Source organism: Apodemus sylvaticus, chromosome 14 (genome assembly GCF_947179515.1).
Source record: "Apodemus sylvaticus chromosome 14, mApoSyl1.1, whole genome shotgun sequence".
Taxonomy (NCBI): domain Eukaryota; kingdom Metazoa; phylum Chordata; class Mammalia; order Rodentia; family Muridae; genus Apodemus; species Apodemus sylvaticus.
The window spans coordinates 86,692,566-86,712,761 of NC_067485.1; the positions used below are offsets into that span (position 1 = coordinate 86,692,566).

General features: G+C 44.4%; 1 protein-coding gene across 1 annotated transcript in view; it reads left to right on the forward strand.

Annotated features, from left to right (window-relative positions):
* Positions 1-20,196, forward strand: part of Adarb2 (adenosine deaminase RNA specific B2 (inactive)) — a 277,649-nt gene that overhangs the window by 211,508 nt on the left and 45,945 nt on the right. The window contains exons 5-6 of the mRNA XM_052156649.1: positions 6,784-6,952; positions 10,630-10,781. Coding sequence (XP_052012609.1) covers positions 6,784-6,952; positions 10,630-10,781 — 321 coding nt within the window. The remainder of the gene's footprint in view (positions 1-6,783; positions 6,953-10,629; positions 10,782-20,196) is intronic.

The window sequence follows — 20,196 nt, forward strand, 5'->3', positions numbered from 1 at the left end:
CCAGTTCATAGAGGAAAAATGCCATCGAGTCACTCCCTGTGGTATTTGAAGGAGAGGAGCAATGACAAAAATGTCTTCTGTTCTCCCCTAGATTAAAACTGCCACCCCTGAACCTGGCTGATCCTTGTAAGAATTCTTAGACTTTTCATGCTAATATCTAATTCTCAAGCATCTAATTTTCACTTCTTCTGGTTTTTATTTTCTAATCCTTTTGTTTCACACCTTGTCATCTCCTTGAGTTCTTCTTTCTATCCATTTCCCTGGCATTTGCTGCCTGGCACACAAGTCTACCCTCTATACTGTTGTGCCAGCACCCCCCCCCCAACCTGTCACCTCAACCTCCTCCCTCTGCTCATCCTTGATGCTGCACTGGACCCACCCAGGAACAGCAATGTCACTATCCTGACCAAAAGGTTCCTCAGCGGTGCCATTGTCATCCAGAATGTAAAATCTACCATCTGTTTTAAGGGTAGCATTCAAGACCATCTGATAAGCAGAAGCTTGCCTTCTGAGCCTAACACCTACCATTTTGTTTACAAATCTCCCTCCCACTGGTAGCAAAATAAACTTTTCATTAGCGCAAACACACACACACACACACAGAGAGAGAGAGAGAGAGAGAGAGATTAAGCATGTTCTCAAACCTGTCTACACCTTGCAGCACTATATTCATACTACCTACGATATGCCATCTCTCAGGATCTGTTCAAACACAGAATGAAGTTCTAATATATGATTAGGAAGCTTCTAAAATATGATTCTGTGTGTGATATAGTAAGAGAGCATCACACACACACACACACACACACACACACGATCTTATTTCACAGACCCTCTCTCTCTACACTGTCTCCCCAAATACATGCTAAAGGATGAGACTGTGTCTGAAGTGTCTTATGTCTCCAGTGCTACTTAGCTTGGTGCTAGCACTTTTGTGACTGAGATTAATGAAAAGTGAATCAGCAAATAATGCATTTCTTGAGCCGCATAATTGTACTAAGTATGGCAGAGCCTGGAGCCAAGCAGCGTTAAGAATTAATGAGGGGCAAAGGGAAAGCAGCTTCTTTTTTTTCCTACAGCTCTAATTTTCACAGAATCAAAAGAAGCCAGGGGCTCAGGAGCCACAGTGTCTGCTCTCTAACGGTATTCTGTGCTGGAGTATGTGTGTGCCAGCCACTGAATGCTGGATCACTTTAAGGAAGAGTTAGAAATGTTAGTTTGCATCACTCAAAATACCTGCTTTAATGAAGCTGGAATCTGAAAATACTTTCTCTATCAAGAGAGTGTCCTCATTAACTGTGCCCCAACAGTCCTTGGATCCTGTTAAATCTTTCAATTAGAAAATGGCTCCCAGGCACCCTGGGAGAGGTAGCTTGTGCTGCTGCTCCCTGCTGACAAATGCCGGTCAGCTCCACCTCCAGGACCCCAGGACTCCAGGACCCCAGGCCAGGAGGCAGCTCACCTCAGGACCAACTGAGCAGGGACCCCTGGACCCCTGGAGAGCACACCAGTCAGCGTGTGTGGTTGTTCTTAGCTCTCCCTGCAGGAAGAAAGTGTAAGGGACTTTGTTGCTATTCTGTATTCTACAGTTGCTTTTCTTGAAGCAGGGTAGCTGCTGGCTTGAGAACTAATTGTGTCCTCAAAAGATCACTGAGAAACTAAATCCCTCCACAGAGGAAGGAGGCAGTAGAAAGACAGTATGTCCTGGACACCCGAGTCCCTGTAAGAAATGGCAGTCACCAGAAGCCAGGCAGCGATGAAAGCAGGTAGGAGGCAGTGAGCCTGCCTCCACTTTTCTAAGGAGAAAAGGGGCAGACTCCTCCCCCGGGGACTAACTGTCCAGGAGGGAAAGCAGCCCAGTCAGCTTCTGTGGCGGTCATAGCAGGGCACAGTGGACTGACCCTCTGCTAACTGCAGCCTGCGCACGCACTTCATTTGCCCCCTTCCCCTCACTCCACCCCTCGGGTTTCTCTCCGATCTTTCACAGCGACATGATCCTCCTCCCTATCTGGTGCCTGTTTTGTCCCATAACTGAAGACACAACCTAGAAGGCCGGGGAGAAGGTAGAGATCGAGGTTACACAGGCTTCAGGATGCAGTTCTCACCGGAGCAACTCTCAACTTAGACCAAGTCTCTCTGCACTCTTTGCACTTGAAGAAGTAAACCTTATTAAAAATGGAAGTTCTGCTCCACTGGGGAGGGCAATTTACATATCATCTCTTTAAAGAAATGGTTCATACATAAATTTATCAAAGAATTTAACAGAGTCCAGCAAAAAGAAAAATCCGAGGCTAAGCCTGCACTCTGCACGGACCACACACCACACAGAATTCAAACCTCGGCAGACAGGGTGTGCACACGGACACAGCAGGGCTGGGTAGCGCCCCATCCCATCCCCAAGACTTGCAGCTGCAGGACCTTGAAAAGTGAATTTGTACGGGACTCTCCAACAGGGGCTGGAGCAATCTCTAATTACACAGACTCCTAGGGAGCCCTTCTGAGAGGATTTCATGGAAATTCTGATTTCTACCCTCAAGGAATTCATCATCGAGTTGAGGAGAATATATGTATTCACACTTGTATCCATGAGGGCGAGAAATAATCTTTGATTTCTAGTCTTCTGGAGTCTCCCCCGATAGCGTCAACCTTAGAGTAGTTTTAGGGTTTGTTTTCAAGGTTTCCAGCAAGCTGCTTTTGTTACCAGCACCCCTTTGGCTATGAGCAAATGGGCACTGTCTTCTGAAAGGACTTCTTTTCATGCCAGTTAGGCTATTTGTCAACTACTAACAATTCATTGAAGTTGGTGGGGGAGGGTAAAAATTTGGAGATGGCCAAGGAAGAGAGCAGCCCCCATTTTATAGGTCAGAGACTGGTTATTTAATGAGCTTTATGTGCACCAGTGTGTGTGTCTGTGTGTATAAGTGTATTTGTGTATATGTGCAATGTGTGTGTGTCAATGTGTAATATGTGTGTGTGGTATGTGTGTGTGAGTGTGTATGTGTATGTGTTATGTATGTGTGTGTCAATGTGTAGTATGTGTGTGTAGTATGTGTGTGTGGCATGTGTGTTTGTGGTGTATGTGTATGTATGTGATATGTCTGTGTGTGTGACTGTGTGTGTATGTGTGTGTGTCTATGTGCGTGTATGTGTGTGTATGTGTGTGTGAGTGTGTACGTGTATGTGTTATGTGTGTGTGTCAATGTGTAATATGTGTGTGGGTTTTTGTGTGTTTGTGGTGTATGTGTGTAAATGTGTATCTATGCGATATGTTTGTGTGTGTGTCTATGTGTGTGTGTGACTGTGTGTGTGTCTATGTGTGTGTATGTGTGTGTGAATGTGTGTGTGTTATCTGTGTGTGTCAATGTGTAATATGTGTGTGTGGTATGTGTGTTTGTGGTGTATGTGTGTAAATGTATATATATGCGATATGTTTGTGTGTGTATGTATGTGTGTGTGTGTGTGTGTGTGTGTGTGTCAGAGGACCAACCTCTGAGTCCTAACTTTCCACCTTGATTGAAGTGGGGTCTCCTGCTTGCCCCTGCAGGCTGGCTGTCCTGCCGACTCCCAGGACTGCTCCAGTGCTCACATCCCAGTTCACCGCAGGAACGCTGCAGTGAGTGATTCAGACTCAGAGCCTAGCCTCATATCTGCACGACAAGCAGTGTAACCACTGAGCCATACAGACCTCTGACACCTCAAAGAGATTTTCTTTTTAAGTAGCCATTTAGTAAGTGTAGCCTCAAAACGCTCTGCTCTCACAGTGCATTGGGAGAATCTAAACAACAGTGATAACTGGAGGTATTTTACAAACAGCCTCCGACAATCCTGACAGAGATGTTATAATTCTTTCTGCTGGTCACAGGCGGAAGCTCACTTTCATCATTCTATAAATCATTCCACAAAAAAAATTATATGCTTCTCGGTTTTATAAGCCCCAAAGATCAGCAGTTGTATGACCCCTAAATAGACCGGCAAGGGGGGAAATAACTTACAGATGCTCCCTTGGTGCCTCTATGCAGGGAAATAACTTACAGATGCTCCCTTGGTGCCTCTATGCAGCCTCACAGAGTTGGGAGGAGATTCACCTCTCAGACACAGAAAGGCCTGAATGTGAGCAGAAGAAAGCTCTTCTACCTGCTTCCTCCCATCTACCCCTGCAGCTCCTGGGGGAGGAAGGAAGCTTTAGGACTTCCAGTGTGAATTTCCCTGCACTTCCCTTGTTATTATAAATTTGTGACATTATTCTTAGGTGTAAGATTCAGGAAATAAAGATTTTATATAGACAACTAAAATTATATATATATATATATATATATATGCACATATCATATATAATATGAAATATATATGCACATATCATTATATGTGCATATATATTTCATATATATGCATGTGTGTATATATATTATTAAATTATATATATATTATATATATATGCATGTGTGTATATAATATATATTATATATATAATGATACACGTATGATATATGTATATGTACATATACATATATATGGTTTTAGTTTTCTATACAAAAATAATAGGTATCTATATAATAATAGGTATCGATACATATACATTCATATATGACATAAAAAATAGAATCAGAAGTGTCCAGGGAGAAAGAGGACAGTAATAGGAGTGAATGAGAACATGGAGGTAGAGCGTATAGAGAAACGTATCCAATGGACAACACATGCTTGTATTAAAGAGCCCTTCCTATGAGCCAGACAGCAGAGAGCAGAGCCTTGCAATGCTGTCGTCTGGATCTGACGTGGCCGTTGCCCTTAGGAGCTCATAGCAGCTACAGCCACCTGCATGAGAGTGGGCCCATCAATACCCCACCACAGGTGGGGGATGGACTCAAGTGGGCTGGCCCCTCCCTGAGAGGCCATTGTCTTCAGCGGTATGCCCACTGGTGAGTGCCCACGCTCCAGTAGCTACCCATATATCCATGATCAAACGAGTCTCAAAATAAACCGAAAACAAAACAAGAAGACGTGAAAGTGAGACAATGGATGCTTACCAGAAAAGATGAAGCTCGTGAGGGTCAGACACGGAGAAGAAAAGGTGAAGAGATTAATGTGACTGGGAATTATTATAATATATGTATAAAGCCATCGAACATTTTTAATGTTCTTGTGTAGTCACAGTGCCATGTGCAAGAGAAAAGATATTTAAAGATTCAAGACACACACTGTCTTAGTCAGAGTTTCTATTTCTGCCCAAACATCATGACCAAGTTGGGGAGGAAAGGGCTTTTCAGTTTACACTTCCACATTGCTGTTGATCACCAAAGGAAGTCAGGACTGGAACTCGAGCAGGTCAGGAAGCAGGAGCTGATGCAGAGGCCATGGAGGGATGTTTCTTACTGGCTTGCTTCCCCTGGCTTGATCTGCTTGCTTTTTATAGAACCTGAGACTACCAGCCTAGGCATGGCACCACCCACAATGGGCCCTCGCCTCTTGATCGCCAACTGAGAAAATGCCCCTCAGCTGGATCTCATGGAGGCACTTCCTCACCTGAAGCTCCTTTCTCTGTGATTCCTGTGTCAAGTTGACACACAAACCCAGCCAGTATACATACATAGACACCTGCCCCTAAATCACAGCCCACCGCCACCCTGGAATCAGAGCCAAGTGTCAAACACTTCCCCTCCAGAGACTCTGTCATAGAGGACACAGACAGCTGTCATTCTGGAGGGCAGGGACCTGTGGTGAATGAAGTCCTGTTCTGGAGGATGAATTCTTGTTGGTATGGCACACATGACTGAGAGCGCAACCTCTTAAAGTGTCAGCAGGAGCCCCTGCAGTGCCCCCCCTTTCTGCCCACAGAGATAGGTTTGGCTATGACTGTCACTCCTTTCTCTCTAATATCAATATTTCCACAAGATTCTACAACAACAACAACAAATCCTTACTTCCTACCAGGTCAGCAGCCACTGGGGCAAACCTCAAGAATGACCATGCTGTTCCTAGTCCCGGTTCTCAGAATGAAGTCTATCAACCAACCCAGCGTGGCTATACAGTGTAGTTGAGAACAATTCAATGGGAGGAAATATTTATTTTTACTGTGGTTCCCGAGATTTCAGTCCATTGTTTCTGGGGATGGCATAGAGAATCTTGCATCTTAGTGGGCTGAGAAGCAAGAAAAGGGACTATCCATACTTGTCTTAGTTAGGGTTGTACTGCTGTGAACAGACACCATGACCAAGGCAACCCTTACAAGGACATCATTTAATAAGGGCTAGCTTACAGGCTCAGAGTTTCAGTCCATTATCAGAAGCTTGGCAGCGCCCAGGCAGGCATGGTGCAGGAGGAGCTGAGAGTCCAACATCTTGTTCCAAAGGCAAATAAGAGAAGACTGGCTTCCAGGAAGCTAAAATCCCACACCCACAGTGACACACTTCCTCCAACAAGGCTTCACCTCCAAATAGTGCCACTCCCTGGGCTAAGCATATTCAAACCACCACAATACTTCACTTGCTTTTTCTTTACCCTCTCTTATTCCATGAAGTTTTCCAGCTCAAAGGACGATGCCATCGCATTCAGAATGACATTCCCATCAGTTGGTCATTGTTGGACACATAAATATACACTGAGGCATGTCTAACAAGTCTCTTATATGATTTTAAATATAGTCAAGTTAACACTGAAGATTAATCACCATACCACCATGATGTCAGTCATATAAGCACCAGGACTGATGTCTACAGGAAGGTTGAACGTTTCCTACAGTGGGGTCCTTGAAGCCTAAGCGTTCTGAGCACCCTCTGTGTCCCCTAGGCTTGGACACCAAACACGCCCAGGTCATCGTTCTGTCCTCTGGAACCAAGTGTATCAGCGGTGAGCACATCAGTGACCAGGGGCTGGTCGTCAACGACTGTCATGCTGAGATCGTGGCCAGGCGGGCATTTCTTCACTTCCTCTACACTCAGCTGGAGCTGCACTTGAGGTAAAGGGACCTGTGGCATGGGGTGGACTGACACACCTCACTTAGTGAGAAGCCAGGCAACCAGGTATCGGAAAGGAGACCCACAGTCAGCTCAGAATGTGTCCTTCACTTATCTTGGCAGATCCCATACACAGTAAGTGACTATGTACCACATAGTATCTATTTTTATTCAGACTTGGAACACCCTTTGAATACCACACAGACCTTGAAGTGTTAAATTTCCAGATGTCTGCATTACACTTATTCCAAGAACTACCCTGTTTGCCTACAGGTTGCATACACACCACCACCACCACCACCACCACCACACCACACAGAAGTTTACAGGTATAGATACACAGGAATACACCTTGCTGCAACTCACTCAATTTTGGTTATTTTTCAATTAAAACTTTTGGACAGCTAATATAACAGGTTTCAAACAACAACTTCCTTTATGAAACTTAAATATCAGCAAGACCATGGAGCACAGCCATCCCTGGGTCTTCCATACCTTCAATAAGCTATTTATACAAACGGCTACTCAAATTATAAACTTCGATGGGAAAAGGCAAAAATACAGTTCATAATACAGATCACAGAGGTTTTTGGCAAAAAGGCCAGCCACTCAAGAAGGGAGAGGCCAGGACACAAAAAGACACAGTAGGAAAAAAGGAAAAAGAGGAGGGAAGAAGAGAGAGGGGGAGAGAGAGAAGAAAGGAAGGAAACAATGACTTCACGATCTCTTGGGAAACAGGAGCCATTGCTCTCTGGAACTGTAATTGCATTGATTGAACTGAATGAGTGTTTGGTACAATGTGAGGTGATTCGGATCAATGTGCTTGCTCTCTGGTAAAAGTTTCATTTCCGCCATGGGAAGGTACCAGGTTAATATTGACACCTCTACTCAGTTCTGACAAAATGTGTCTACTTCAAACGGGGCTCACAGTTCAGTTATTTCTACAAAGGGAAAAGGGTCCCCTCTGATCCCTGGTCAGTTTTGTTTTAGAATTTCTCAGTCAGCACAGTTTGCTGGACAGTGTAGCGTTCTTTGGGTTGAGCTGGGGCCATCTCTCAGGTGCCAGGCTCATAAGTGCTCTGCTGCTTTATTTCTTGCCCCCAGTCCTCATCTCCAGGCCAGGCTGTTTCCATTGTGCAAACCAAAGACAAAACTTCTCTTATAAAACACACAGAGGCCATCTAGAAATAGATGTTCAGTGCTTGGTAGGCCTTGACCATCAAGGTCAAATCGCTCTGTCATAATGGCCGCTGTTCTTCTACATACCCATATACCAAGTATGTTCCATTCTCTAGACTTCTAGATGCCAATGTGACTAGAATCGATATTGACAGGCTTCAAAATCTCACCTCTTTCATGGTTTTACACACACACATTTTATGTGTACATATACATGTATGTGCATGTGTATGCTTGTGTGTCTGTATGTATGCATGTGGAAGTCATAGAATAACCTCAGATGTCATTTCTCAGAAGCCATCTATCTTGTTTGTTTTAAGACAGGATGTCTCACTGACCTGAAACTCCCCCAGAAAGGTGGGCTGATTGGCTGGTGAGGCACGAGAATCACCCCGTCTCTGTACCTTTTTGCCAAAAACCTCTGTACTTTAGCAACAGGATCCAAAGAACATTCCAGCAAACCTAGATTTTATTTTACATAGATTCTAAGTAGCAAACTGGGATCCTTATGTTTTCCAAGCTATCTCTCAAGCCTCCCACGTACATTTTAATAAGGACTTTCTGGAATGAAGAGGTACTAAGAAATGTGCTCCAGTACTGGAGTTTCTGACGTCATCATGGTAGCCATTAGGGAAAAGCAGGCTGCCACATGAGCAGGAATCTCTCTGGAAGGCACATCAAACGCCTGTGGAAACACAGGTAGATTTTATCATGTGGCACTTCATACACATTCTTGAACCAAGCTAGTCACAGTAATTTAATTGCTGTGGTTCTCTTTGGCGCAATGTTCTTCCCTGGCATCTACCAGCTGCCCTTTCTTATCCTTTGAAACAGGGTTTCTCAAATATACTAAGAATGGCATCTCAGAGGGGCTTTAGGCTCATTCATGTGAACCTGTTAGCATGTGCAGAAGCCACACAAAGGAAAAGAAAGGCCTAAACATATGCCAAACCGACTCCAATAAAGGCAATACCTTATACACTCGATTAATTTTTATCTGAGCCTCTGGGCCATGCATAGCAGCATGATCTATTGCCACATCTGTTCCAGGAAGCCTGGTAAGAGGTCAAAGGGAAGAGATGAAAGCTGGAAATCCCTCAGATGTGGGAAAGGATTTCCACTGAATACGCAGCTGCTCAGTTGGAATGTGTCCCTGTCACAGAAGACAATGCAGCCACCTCTGCCCAGATTTGGATGCATTTGGGGTACTTGCACAACTGTCTGGAAAAGTCAAAGACAGTCACATCCTACCCATGTTCTGCAAGGTACCAACAATGGCTGCAAAGGTCAAGAGCAATTAAGGTTTCCCTCGACGGGCCTGGCACTGCACTGGGGACCAAGACTGGGTGCAGTCACTCCCAGGCCTGTGGAAGAAGATCCACGCATGATGGAGGAGTCTGCTTGGGCAGAAGGAAGGAGGTGGCAGCACAGGAGCTTGTTGTAGATTCAAAGTTTCCTGGGGAGAGCTTGTCCATTCATCTGCATGTGAGATCTCAAGGCCCTGCAACACAGAATCCATCACCAATGGGGTAGAATGGGTATAAACAGCAAAGATGGCAAAGAACAAGCTTCCAGAGGCTTATGCAGAGTCCAGGAGAGAAAGCACAGCTCAGTTGTTCAATGGCCATTGTGTATCGTCACCCCCTCAGGGGCCAACCTGCTCAGATGTGCCCTTAGGGACCATGAAGAAGGTTTTCCTGGAGCAAGAGAAATGCAAAGCTCCAAGATCAGGAGGCTGGGTTTGTTCTAGCTCTACCCTGGATGCAAAGAAATTCTTCTCTAGTCTGATGGTACCCAAGCTCAAACACTATTAAAATCCCTCCTCTCTCTACTGTACACACTGGTACCCACTAAGACTACTTTAGTCAGTAGTGCCCCAGGACAGTCCGTGAATGGGGACTTGAAAGTACAGAGGATTATGGTTTTATGGGAGATAACTGGCTTATAAAAGATAAACTTAGAAAAGCATAGTAGTTGGAAAGATAGTTCAGTTTGTAAAGTAATAGTCATACCAGAGTATGACGCTCAGAATCCATGCTTTAAAAGGACAAACAGACAAACAAACACAGCCAGGCATAGTGGCACATGCTTGTAATTCCAGAGCTGAGGAGGGGGAGGCAGACCCAGGAGGCTCCTTAGCCATCTTAGCCTACTTAGTGAATTCCTGAGCAAGGAGAGACCCTGTGTCAAAAAAAAAAGAAGAAGGTGTGTGTGTGTGTGTGTGTGTGTGTGTGTGTGTGTGTGTGAGAGAGAGAGAGAGAGAGAGAGAGAGAGAGAGAGAGAGAGAGTGAATGGTCAGGGAGGGTGGAGTAGGAAACAGTTCTGCTGACTGGGTTTGTGGCCTGTTTCCAAAGTGTTCATGCCAGGGGCAAACAGCATATGACACATACAGGAAGTAAAAACCAGGGAGCGGGCTTTAACCCAAGACAAAAGCAAGCTCCCATTGGAACGTCTCCATTTGTTTCCTTATCGGTGACCTACATCCTCTTTGTGTCCATAGCAAGCATCAAGAGGACCCCGAGAGATCAATATTCATTCGTTTAAAGGAAGGAGGCTACAGGCTGCGAGAGAACATCCTCTTCCATCTCTACGTGAGCACGTCCCCCTGTGGAGATGCCAGAGTCAACTCTCCCTATGAAATCACCACAGACTGTAAGAAACTACATATTTTCCTTTTGTCAGTAAACAATGCCAGCCCAGGTTCCTTCTGGCTAAGCTCTGGCCCAAGCCAGCTGGGCCCAGGCATCCTGTGTGGAGTGGGGATGGACGGAAGTGAAGTGCAACTACAATTAGCCAGATACCTCCAAAACCTAGGTCTGAAATGCTCAGGTCATTGGCAGAAAAGTAGTCCGGGGTTTAAAATTAGCTATATAATTGCCATAGCACTCTGCTCTGTTTTAATAGGTCAGACATTCCCTATATCCCAGGCTGGAAATGGAACCAAAGAGAAAGCAAATGAGAATTCTGTGGGGTGGAGGCAAGCTCAAACTAGTTCTTTTTTGCCTTTGTCTGCAACTTGGGTGAGAAAGAACCTCAACTTTTGCAACATAGCCAGGGGCCAGTGTAGTGTCAATTAACTTAAGAATTCCATTGCTCAGCCCTTCACTAGAGCCCACAGCTCCGGTCCCCTCTGTCACCACTGTGCAGTCCCAGGACGGAGGACAAGCAGATGCCCACACCTCTTTGATACCATTGATGCCACTGCATCTTGCTGATTCCAGAGAAAAATCAAGGACTCTCACCTTCTCATTTAAATGCTGCTATATTCTATTATTGTAACATGCATACATCTTCCATACATTTGTGCGCATACCACACATACATTCTTCCAAACTTTTTTCTATTTTAAATCTTCCCTTATTTGTTTATTTACATGTATGATGTGTGTGCATATGTGTATGTGTGCATGCATGCGTGTGCATAGGCACACAGTACACCTGTAGAGATCAGAAGACTGTTTATTTACTTATTTATTTATTTGTAAGTGTCTATATGTGTGTGCATGTATATGTATATGTGTGTGTGCACAGGCATATGGTACATCTGTAGAGATCAGAAGACCATTTGTTTGTTTGTGTGTGTGTGTGTGTGTAAGTATATATAATATGTACATGTGTGTGCATGTACATGTATACACAAGCACACAGTATATCTGCAGGGATCAGAAGACAACCGCAGCATCATCCTCACCCTCCACATTGAGACAGACTATCTTCTTTGTTGTTCATGGCTGTGTATTCCAGACTCACTGGTCCATGAGCTTGGGGAGTCTCTTCCGTCAGCCTTCCATCTCACTCTAGGAATACTGAGCTAACAGATGTGCAGTACTGCACCAAGCTTTGCATGGCCTTCAAGTTTGCAAAGAAAGTTCCCATCACACCACACACACACACACACACACACACACAAGCTTTAGGGTAGGAAAGGATTGTCTGTCTGATCTCACATTACTTAAACCCTTCTCATTTACCTTGATCCAAAGCTGTGTCTACTCTACTATCATGTCGGCCAGGATGCCACCACCACCACCCCACCCTCCCACGGGCAGTTCTTCTAGTTTCTCTGATACTGTATTTTCTGTTCTGATTCTTGCTTCAGTTTGATTCTCCCATTCACTTTCTAAATTGACAATTTAAAGAATAAAAAAAAGAACTTTTTGAGCAAGTGTTCAGTCTGAGGATTTAGACAAATAGTCTAAACACTCATGTGGTTAAAGACTCCCTACTTCCTCCCGGGGGGCCTCTGTCCCCGTGAACATCCTCAACACATGCCTAGAATACAGCAGGTATTTGGTAAATGTTCAGGTTTTTTCTAACTTTGATGATATGATCATAAATGTAGCCTCACCTACAAGAAACAAAAGAGGGTTAGAACCACACCTTGGTAAGCACAGTGTGTGTTTGTGTTTCCACTAGAGACTTCCTCTGAGCACAGAAAATATTTGATGCTTTGATAATTCTATTAAGACCAGATCCCTTTAATATACATATGGTTCTTTTATTTTCTCATGAAGTACTTTATGTTTTATTTAGCTCAAACAAACCCCCAGATAATGTTAACTATGGTTATATAGAAACACATATGCACATATTTAGTTTCATTGTCTGTGTGCTGGAAGAGTTTTCTAGGCCTGCTTGTTGGTGGTTTGTATGCCAGTGTGATAAAACACCTGACAAAGGTGGCTTAAATGAGGAAGGGTTTGTCTGGGGTTACGTTTTGAGAAGTGTCATACCCACAGGACAAGGAAGTCAAGGTCGATATTCACATCCTGATTATCAGGAAGCAGAAGGCAGAGATAAAACAAGAAGGCAATGTAACCCTAAGGACACACCTCCAGTGACTTCTTTCTTCCAAAGGTTCTATCTCCTATTTTCCACCACTACCAATGATTCCATGGTGATTCAAATCCATTAAGAATTACTCCAGAGCTGGAGAGATGGCTCAGGGGTTAAGAGCACTGGCTACTCCTCCTGAGAACACAGGTTCCCAGCACACACATGGCAGCTCACAGTTGTCTATAACACCAGTTCTAGGGGATCCGATGCCTTCACACAGACATACATGTAGGCCATACAGCAATGAACATGAAATAAAAATCAATTTAAAGGACAAAAATGAATGATCCCAGTTGCCAGGCTGGAGCCCTCGGGGGCTCATCATCTCTGGAGATGTTCTCATAGATACATCCAGGGTGTGCCACTAACCTAGATGGTCCTTCATCTAATCAGGTTGACTATCAAATTTTGGATAAGTAGGGACAGGGGGAGTACTAGGAGGAGTTAGAAGAAGGGAGTTGAATATGAACATCATACATTGCTCAAAGGCCATCCAGAGACCACCCCACCTAGGGATCCATCCTATCTGCAGACACCACTCCCTCACACTATTGCTGATGCCAAGATGTGCTTGCTGACAGGAGCCTGATACGGCAGTTCCCTGAGCGGCTCTACCAACACCTGACCAACACAGATGCAGATACTCATAGCCAACCATTGGAATGAGCCCAGAAACCCCAATGGAAGAGCTAGAGGAAGGACTGGAGGAGCTGAAGGGGATTGCAACCCCATAGGAAGACCAGCATCAACTAACTGGACCTCCCCAGAGCTCCCAGGGACTAAACCATCAACCAAAGAGTATACATGGAGGGATCCATGGCTCCAGATACATATGTAGCAGAGGATGGCCTTATGTGACATCAACAGAAGGGGAGGCTCTTGGTCCTGTGGAGGCTTGATGCCCCAGTGTCAGAAGATGCTAGAGCTGTGAAGTGGGAGTGGGTGAGTGGGTGGAGGAGCACCCTCATGGAGTCCAAGGGGAGGAGGAAGAGGAGAAATGAGATGGGGGTTGTGGAGGGGTAACCAGGAAGGGGTTATCATTTGAAATGTAAATGAATAAAAGGATTAATTAAAATATGATTAAAAATTAACAATCACATCATTCTTCTAAAAAGAATGTGGCCAGTCGTGGTGATGCACAGCCCTAGGATACACTGAGGCAGAAGCAGGAGGAAGATGAGCTTGAGGCCAGTCTGTGCGACACCTCGGGCTGGGGAGAGGGCTTAGTGGGTAAAGCACTTTCGCTGCAAGCATGAGGACCTCGGTTTGGATCCCTGGAATCACGCCGGGTGCATCCAGAAGCCCAGTGTTCCTGATAGTGAGGCATGAACACACACGAGCTCATACACAAAACCAAGGGAAAGAGAGGGGTGAGTGGAGAGAGAGACAGAGACAAACAGAGACAGAGGCAGAGATAGAGCGACAGAGATAGAGAGACAGAAACAGATTAAACAGGAAGGAGGGAAGGAAGGAAAGAAAGGAGGAAGGGAGGGAAGGAGATGACTTATTTCCTTAATAATATCCATCAAACTGCATGATACTAACTTGCCCTAGAAATTTGTGAAATTTGGCCCATTTCCCAACAGCTCTTTGAAATCTTTGGAGTTAGCTCTAATTTATTCAGCTTCCTCCTTGACCCAAGTAGTCCCAGCAGGAGTTAGGAGAGGGCTAAGTGAGGACCACAAAAATGTCAACCCTGCCTGAGGCCTCGGTCCCCTGTGGGGACCATTCTGGCTCATTGGGTTTCCCATGTCTCTGTACATCAGGCACCAAGTGTGGCTTCTCAGCCCTCAGCTCTAACTTGCAATGTCAGTGGTTTAGAAAAGCAAACAAACCCACTGCCAGAGGCCCCCTGAGGTTCACTTCCACACACAGATGTCTTTTATTTCATGGTGCTTTTAAGAAGTGGCAGGTGCTGGTAGGAGAAAAATGAAGCCTCTCCCTCATGGTGTTGCTCCGGATATGGCGAGCCAAGGGAGATGCCAGTGCCTGCATGCCTCTGATTTACGCTGTGTCTCCCGACTAACCCAGGGGTGCAGAGAAGGCAGGCACTTGCAGTCTTGCAAAGTGGACTCATCAGCTAAAAGCCATGCGTCATTTTCCCTCATCACTCCACAAGGGCAAGAAAAGCCAAGCTACCTGCTGTCCTCCGCTTGGAAGGAGCCTTCAGAGAGACTGCTCAGGGTCCCTCACACCTCCTGAGGAAGGCATACACTCTCAGGAGCAGCCTCTTCGAGTTCCACCTTAGAGAGATCGCTACCACTCTTTGATGTCCACTTGTACGCTGATTTTTTTAATTATTATTGTTCCCCTTTAAGGAGGGCTGGACTGATGGATAGCAGAATTCAAGTGGTCAGGTCTTGGCTTTTAGGGGCTCCTTCCGTTGCCAGAGAAGGACCGAAGACAGTGTTGACAATCCTCCTGTAGGAAGACTTGCAGAGCGGCGCTGGGAAGAGTCCAGTCAGCTTTAGTGCCGGAGAGCCACAGCTGGCACCATCTACTCTCTGCAAGTTAATTTGCAGAAACTCCAACCTCATTTCCCCAGCAGCTCAGAGCCCCTAGTCCTAAAGGAAACGCTGGAAGCCTTCCTTCCTGACCCTAACTCTCATTGTGGTATTGCTATGCACAGAAGCCAAAAAGCACAAACACACTCAGGGAAATCTTTACCTGGGATCTAAGAGGCACGCAGAGCAAAGGAAGCTCTGGGACAGAGCTGTCTTCTGAGGTCCTGTCCCTGCCCAGCCCAGTGTGCTGAGGGCACGCCCCGCTGAGCCTGTTTGGTTTTAGTCCCCCTCTGTCATTAGCTCCCCCTTACGGAACCTGGAGTGTGCTGACCTTTATGAACTCGAGACTGTGGCAGGACCATTCATTCTCTCTCTCACCATATAGACACATATATAAGTAGGCGTGCACAGGCACATGTACTGGAGCTCATGTGTGTGCAAATAACACATAACAAACACATAGATCCATAGGGCCATGTGGTCCTATACTGAGATTTATCAGAGTCTACACCTACAATGTGACTAAATCTGAGAGACTTAACTACTTAGCAGAGATTGCTCTCCTTCCTTTTTATTAGTATAGGAACACAGAGCAGAGCATCCTAGGGGAAAATTAGAGCTTCAGGTTTTTCAAGGTGTGTTGTGTCTGTCTGTCTGTCTGTTGCTTTTTGTGGCTTTATTTGGCTTGGATCACTCTATTTCCTTGAAACAGAATCTCAGAAATCTCACGCCAACCTCTAATTTGCTATGTAGTCAAAATTGACCTCAAACGCCTCATTCTCCATTTATTTCTCCTGATCTGCTGGGATTATATGTATGTACAGTCACACCCAGTGTGCTGTGGGTCTGTGTGGTGCTGAGGGTCTAGCTCAAAGCTTCATTCTTGCAAAGTGAGAACTCTACAAACAGAGCCACAGCCCCAACATTTTCCAGGGTTTTGAGCAGTTGTTTTTAATACATTTTAACTTAAAATGTAATTACTCCACTTCCTTTCCTTTTCTCACTCCAGGCCCTCTTTATGTCCCTCCCTTCTAACCCCTCTCATGTCCACGCCCACATTCTCAAATTGATAAACTCTTTTGCTCTGATTGTTAAGGAGCTAGATGGATGGATAGATAGATAGATAAATAGATAGATAGATAGATAGATAGATAGATAGATAGATAGATAGATAATAGACAGACAGACAGACAATGAATGAAAGATAGATCATACATACATACATACATACATACATACATACATACATACATAGGCAGACAACTATATAAACACAATCTGATGAGTCCATTTTTGCACAAATACATAAATAAAGCCTACTGAGTTCATTTTTTGTTGTTTATGTGTATATGGTTTTCAGGGCTAGCCACTTTGTATGGAATAACCAATTAGAATACTCATTTCTGGGAGAAGCTAATTCTTTTTTCAGCAGTCATTAGTTGCCTGTAGCTCTTCGTCTAGGGATAGAATCCCATGACATCTGCCCCCTTCCACAGTAGCATGTCTATTGATGTCATTTTTCAGGCCTTGCTTATGCAGTCATTTCTAGGAAAGGCAGTTCCACAGCAGATGTCTTGAATTGTGGCTCCTACCATCATCTTTCTGCCTCCTCTACCACTGTGTCCCATGAGCCAGGGGAACCGTGCTGGCTACAGATGTAGTTACTGAGTCTAGAACATGCACAGTCCATTCTCTGCATTGTGTCTGGTTGTGGTTTTCTCTGATGATCTCCATTTGCTGAAGAGGAAGCTTCTTTTGTGGAAGTGATAGCCACACCTTTCTCTAGGTATAGAGATAAGATTTAGGAGACAGTTGGCAATCATGCTTATCTAGCAAAGTGACAGTGGTAGATTCTCTTCTAAGATCCATGACTCTTCACTATCCTCAGGTAGTTGGCTATGTTTCCAGTTTGAGGCATGTTGAGTATTTCCCTTGTGTTGAGTGGTCTTTAAATCCACATAGCTGTTGGATACCACCAACACTGAATACGGCCATTTCACCATTATAGATATCTTGCCATGCCAATCACTGCTGTTCATAGGTGCAGAGCAAGGTAGAGCTACTGGCTGCCTCCCTCCCTTGGGAGCTTGTAAGTATTTCCTAGTGCTATGAAGGAAATAAACTAGAGGCTTTCAGGTTGGATGTATCTCAAATCACCCAAGTCCTGGGTGGTATATGTATAGCATCTTCCACAACAGGTGCTTACCTTCAACCAATATAAAACCAAGGGCAACAGCTACGGCCTGCATTGCCTTAGGAGTCACTATCACATAACTATTAAGCCCATAAGAGATCTTAGCCTTGCTTAGAATCTCTACAAGGACATGTCCAACTCCCCAACAATACACAGTGCTTCCTTCTACTAGAGACCTTTCTAGCTCAAAGCTCAGGAAGTTGTATGAGTCACTCAAGCCCTATGTGTCCATCTCTAGGTGACCGTCCCAACTCCCTAAGGCCAATGCAGGGTTTGCAAGACCAAGGGACAAGGCAAGGTCTTGAAATGTTCTGAACAAGTCCTGATCTCTTGGGAGATCTAGAAATTGTATTCTATAGTCTTACTTTTTGCCAGCGTCTTTATAGATCAAAAGTGTTTAATTACAGGATCAATGATAATTAGCTTATGACATTTAGGGATAAATGTTGGCTTGAAAATGTGCTAAATTCAGTTGTTTCCAATCATGGTTTATCTACGGGATCACCTGAGAAGTTTTTCTAATTTTGATTCCTGTCAGATTTTCCCTTTGGCCAAGATACTGTTGCAACAGAAGTGGATCAAACATCAGTCATGTTTCGGGTCAGTGGTTTAAAACTGCCTCAGATCACACCTTGACCGGTTTGGTCATTTGTTTCTTGCTTAGTAGAGAGGCCTTCAAGGAGAAGTGAATATGACTGAGTATCTGCCAAGACCACACAGTGTTCTGTGCAGAGCACATGACTCTCAGCATGCTATGTTACATGCAGCAAAAGGGAAAATTTGCTTCAGCAGCAGGCTCTGAAGAGGAACAGTCCCTCTCAGAAAACTCAAAACTGCCCAATCCTGTGACTTCCTCTGGTCCTAGGCGGGCACGGTCCATCAAGAGGGAGACAAATGTCTGAAAATCACTTCTTCTAGATATGAAAACTTTGTCAGATGGAGAGTTGGCAAGGATTTTCTCCCACTAGATGGCCAGTTTCTTCACTCACTTCGCTGCTTCCTTTGCTGTAAAGAAGATAGATTAATTTCCTGAGGTCCCATGTGTTGACTGTTGGTCTTGTTTCATGAGCAGCCGGGCTTCTGCTTAGCAAGTCCTTGCCTAGATCTGCATCTTGAAGTATTTTACCTACTGTTTTTTTCTCTGACAGCTTCAGAGTTTCAGGTCTTATAAGACAGTCTTTGACCCACTTGGTGAGAGAAACATTCATTCTTCTAAGTATCCTCTCTCAATTATGGTTCCTGAAGCTAATGCAGCCACATTAAATCATAAGTGTATTTATTAAGTGAACGTATACATGAAATTGTCTATGGGAATAAAAGGGATCAATGAGAGTGAGATAGCACAGGAAAATGGGGTGTGGAGGAGACAGAGAGCTAAGGGAATATCCTCAACACATAATACGTACCTGTAAGAAACTCAAAAAAAAAAAAAATAAAAACAATAGGTTGTAGGAAAGATCTTAAATGTAAGTGAAGAATATCAGGACCCACACACCTCGCCATCGCTGAAAAACTTCTGCCTTCTTCTCAAATCACCAGTGGCCTCTTTACAAATCCCCCTTTCATTAACTAACCTGGCAAATCCAGTTCTTCCCATCATTTTCCAATGATTTACCATATTAAATTTTGTAATAAATCTTCTACAATATGCCATAAAATGGCAGAATTATATAAATATGTATCTACAGTGTTGTGCTGGGCTCCTGATGCCCTCATGCTAAGTCAGTCATATTCATTGTATGAAAGGGTAGGGCCCAAAACTCAGCCAAAATCTTATAGAAAGTCAGGGAATTCCTGTCTTCAGATGCCCTCCTGAGTCCTGAGAAACATGAGAAACATGTTACATAGAATCATGTTTGTGCATTGTAGAGTAATACATTTTCATATTGCCATAATGCAAATAAAACAAAGATGGCCTACATAACCACTTGGTGACTATTAGAGGTTTTATTAAAAAATGATGGGCTACCTCACAAATACACTTTCTAAGATATGTTACTTGAGGACAACTTGAATTTTTAATTAGTCTTTAAAAGAACTTTCTTCTGGGGGGAGTTGGTGTCTTACTCAGGTTTCTATTCCTACACAAACATGACCAAGAAGCAAGTTGGGGAGGAAAGGGTTTATTCAGCTTACACTTCCACATTGCTGTTCATCACCAAAGGAAGTCAGGACTGGAACTCAAGCAGGTCAGGAAGCAGAGGCCATGGAGGGATGTTCCTTACTGACTTGCTTCCACTGGCTTGCTCAGCCTGCTCTCTTATAGAACCCAGGAATACCATCTCAGGGATGGCATCACCCACAAGGGGCCCTCCCCCCCTGATCACCAACTGAGAAAATGCCCCACAGCTGGATCTCATGGAGGCACTTCCCCAACTGAAGCGCCTTTCTCTGTGATAACTCCAGCCTGGGGCAAGTTGACACACAAATACAGCCAGTACAGTTGGGAATCTTTTTTTATATTGTCTTGTTTCTAATGTTTAACTCTGATACACACACACAAACACACACCACAGAGAGAGGCACAAACAATT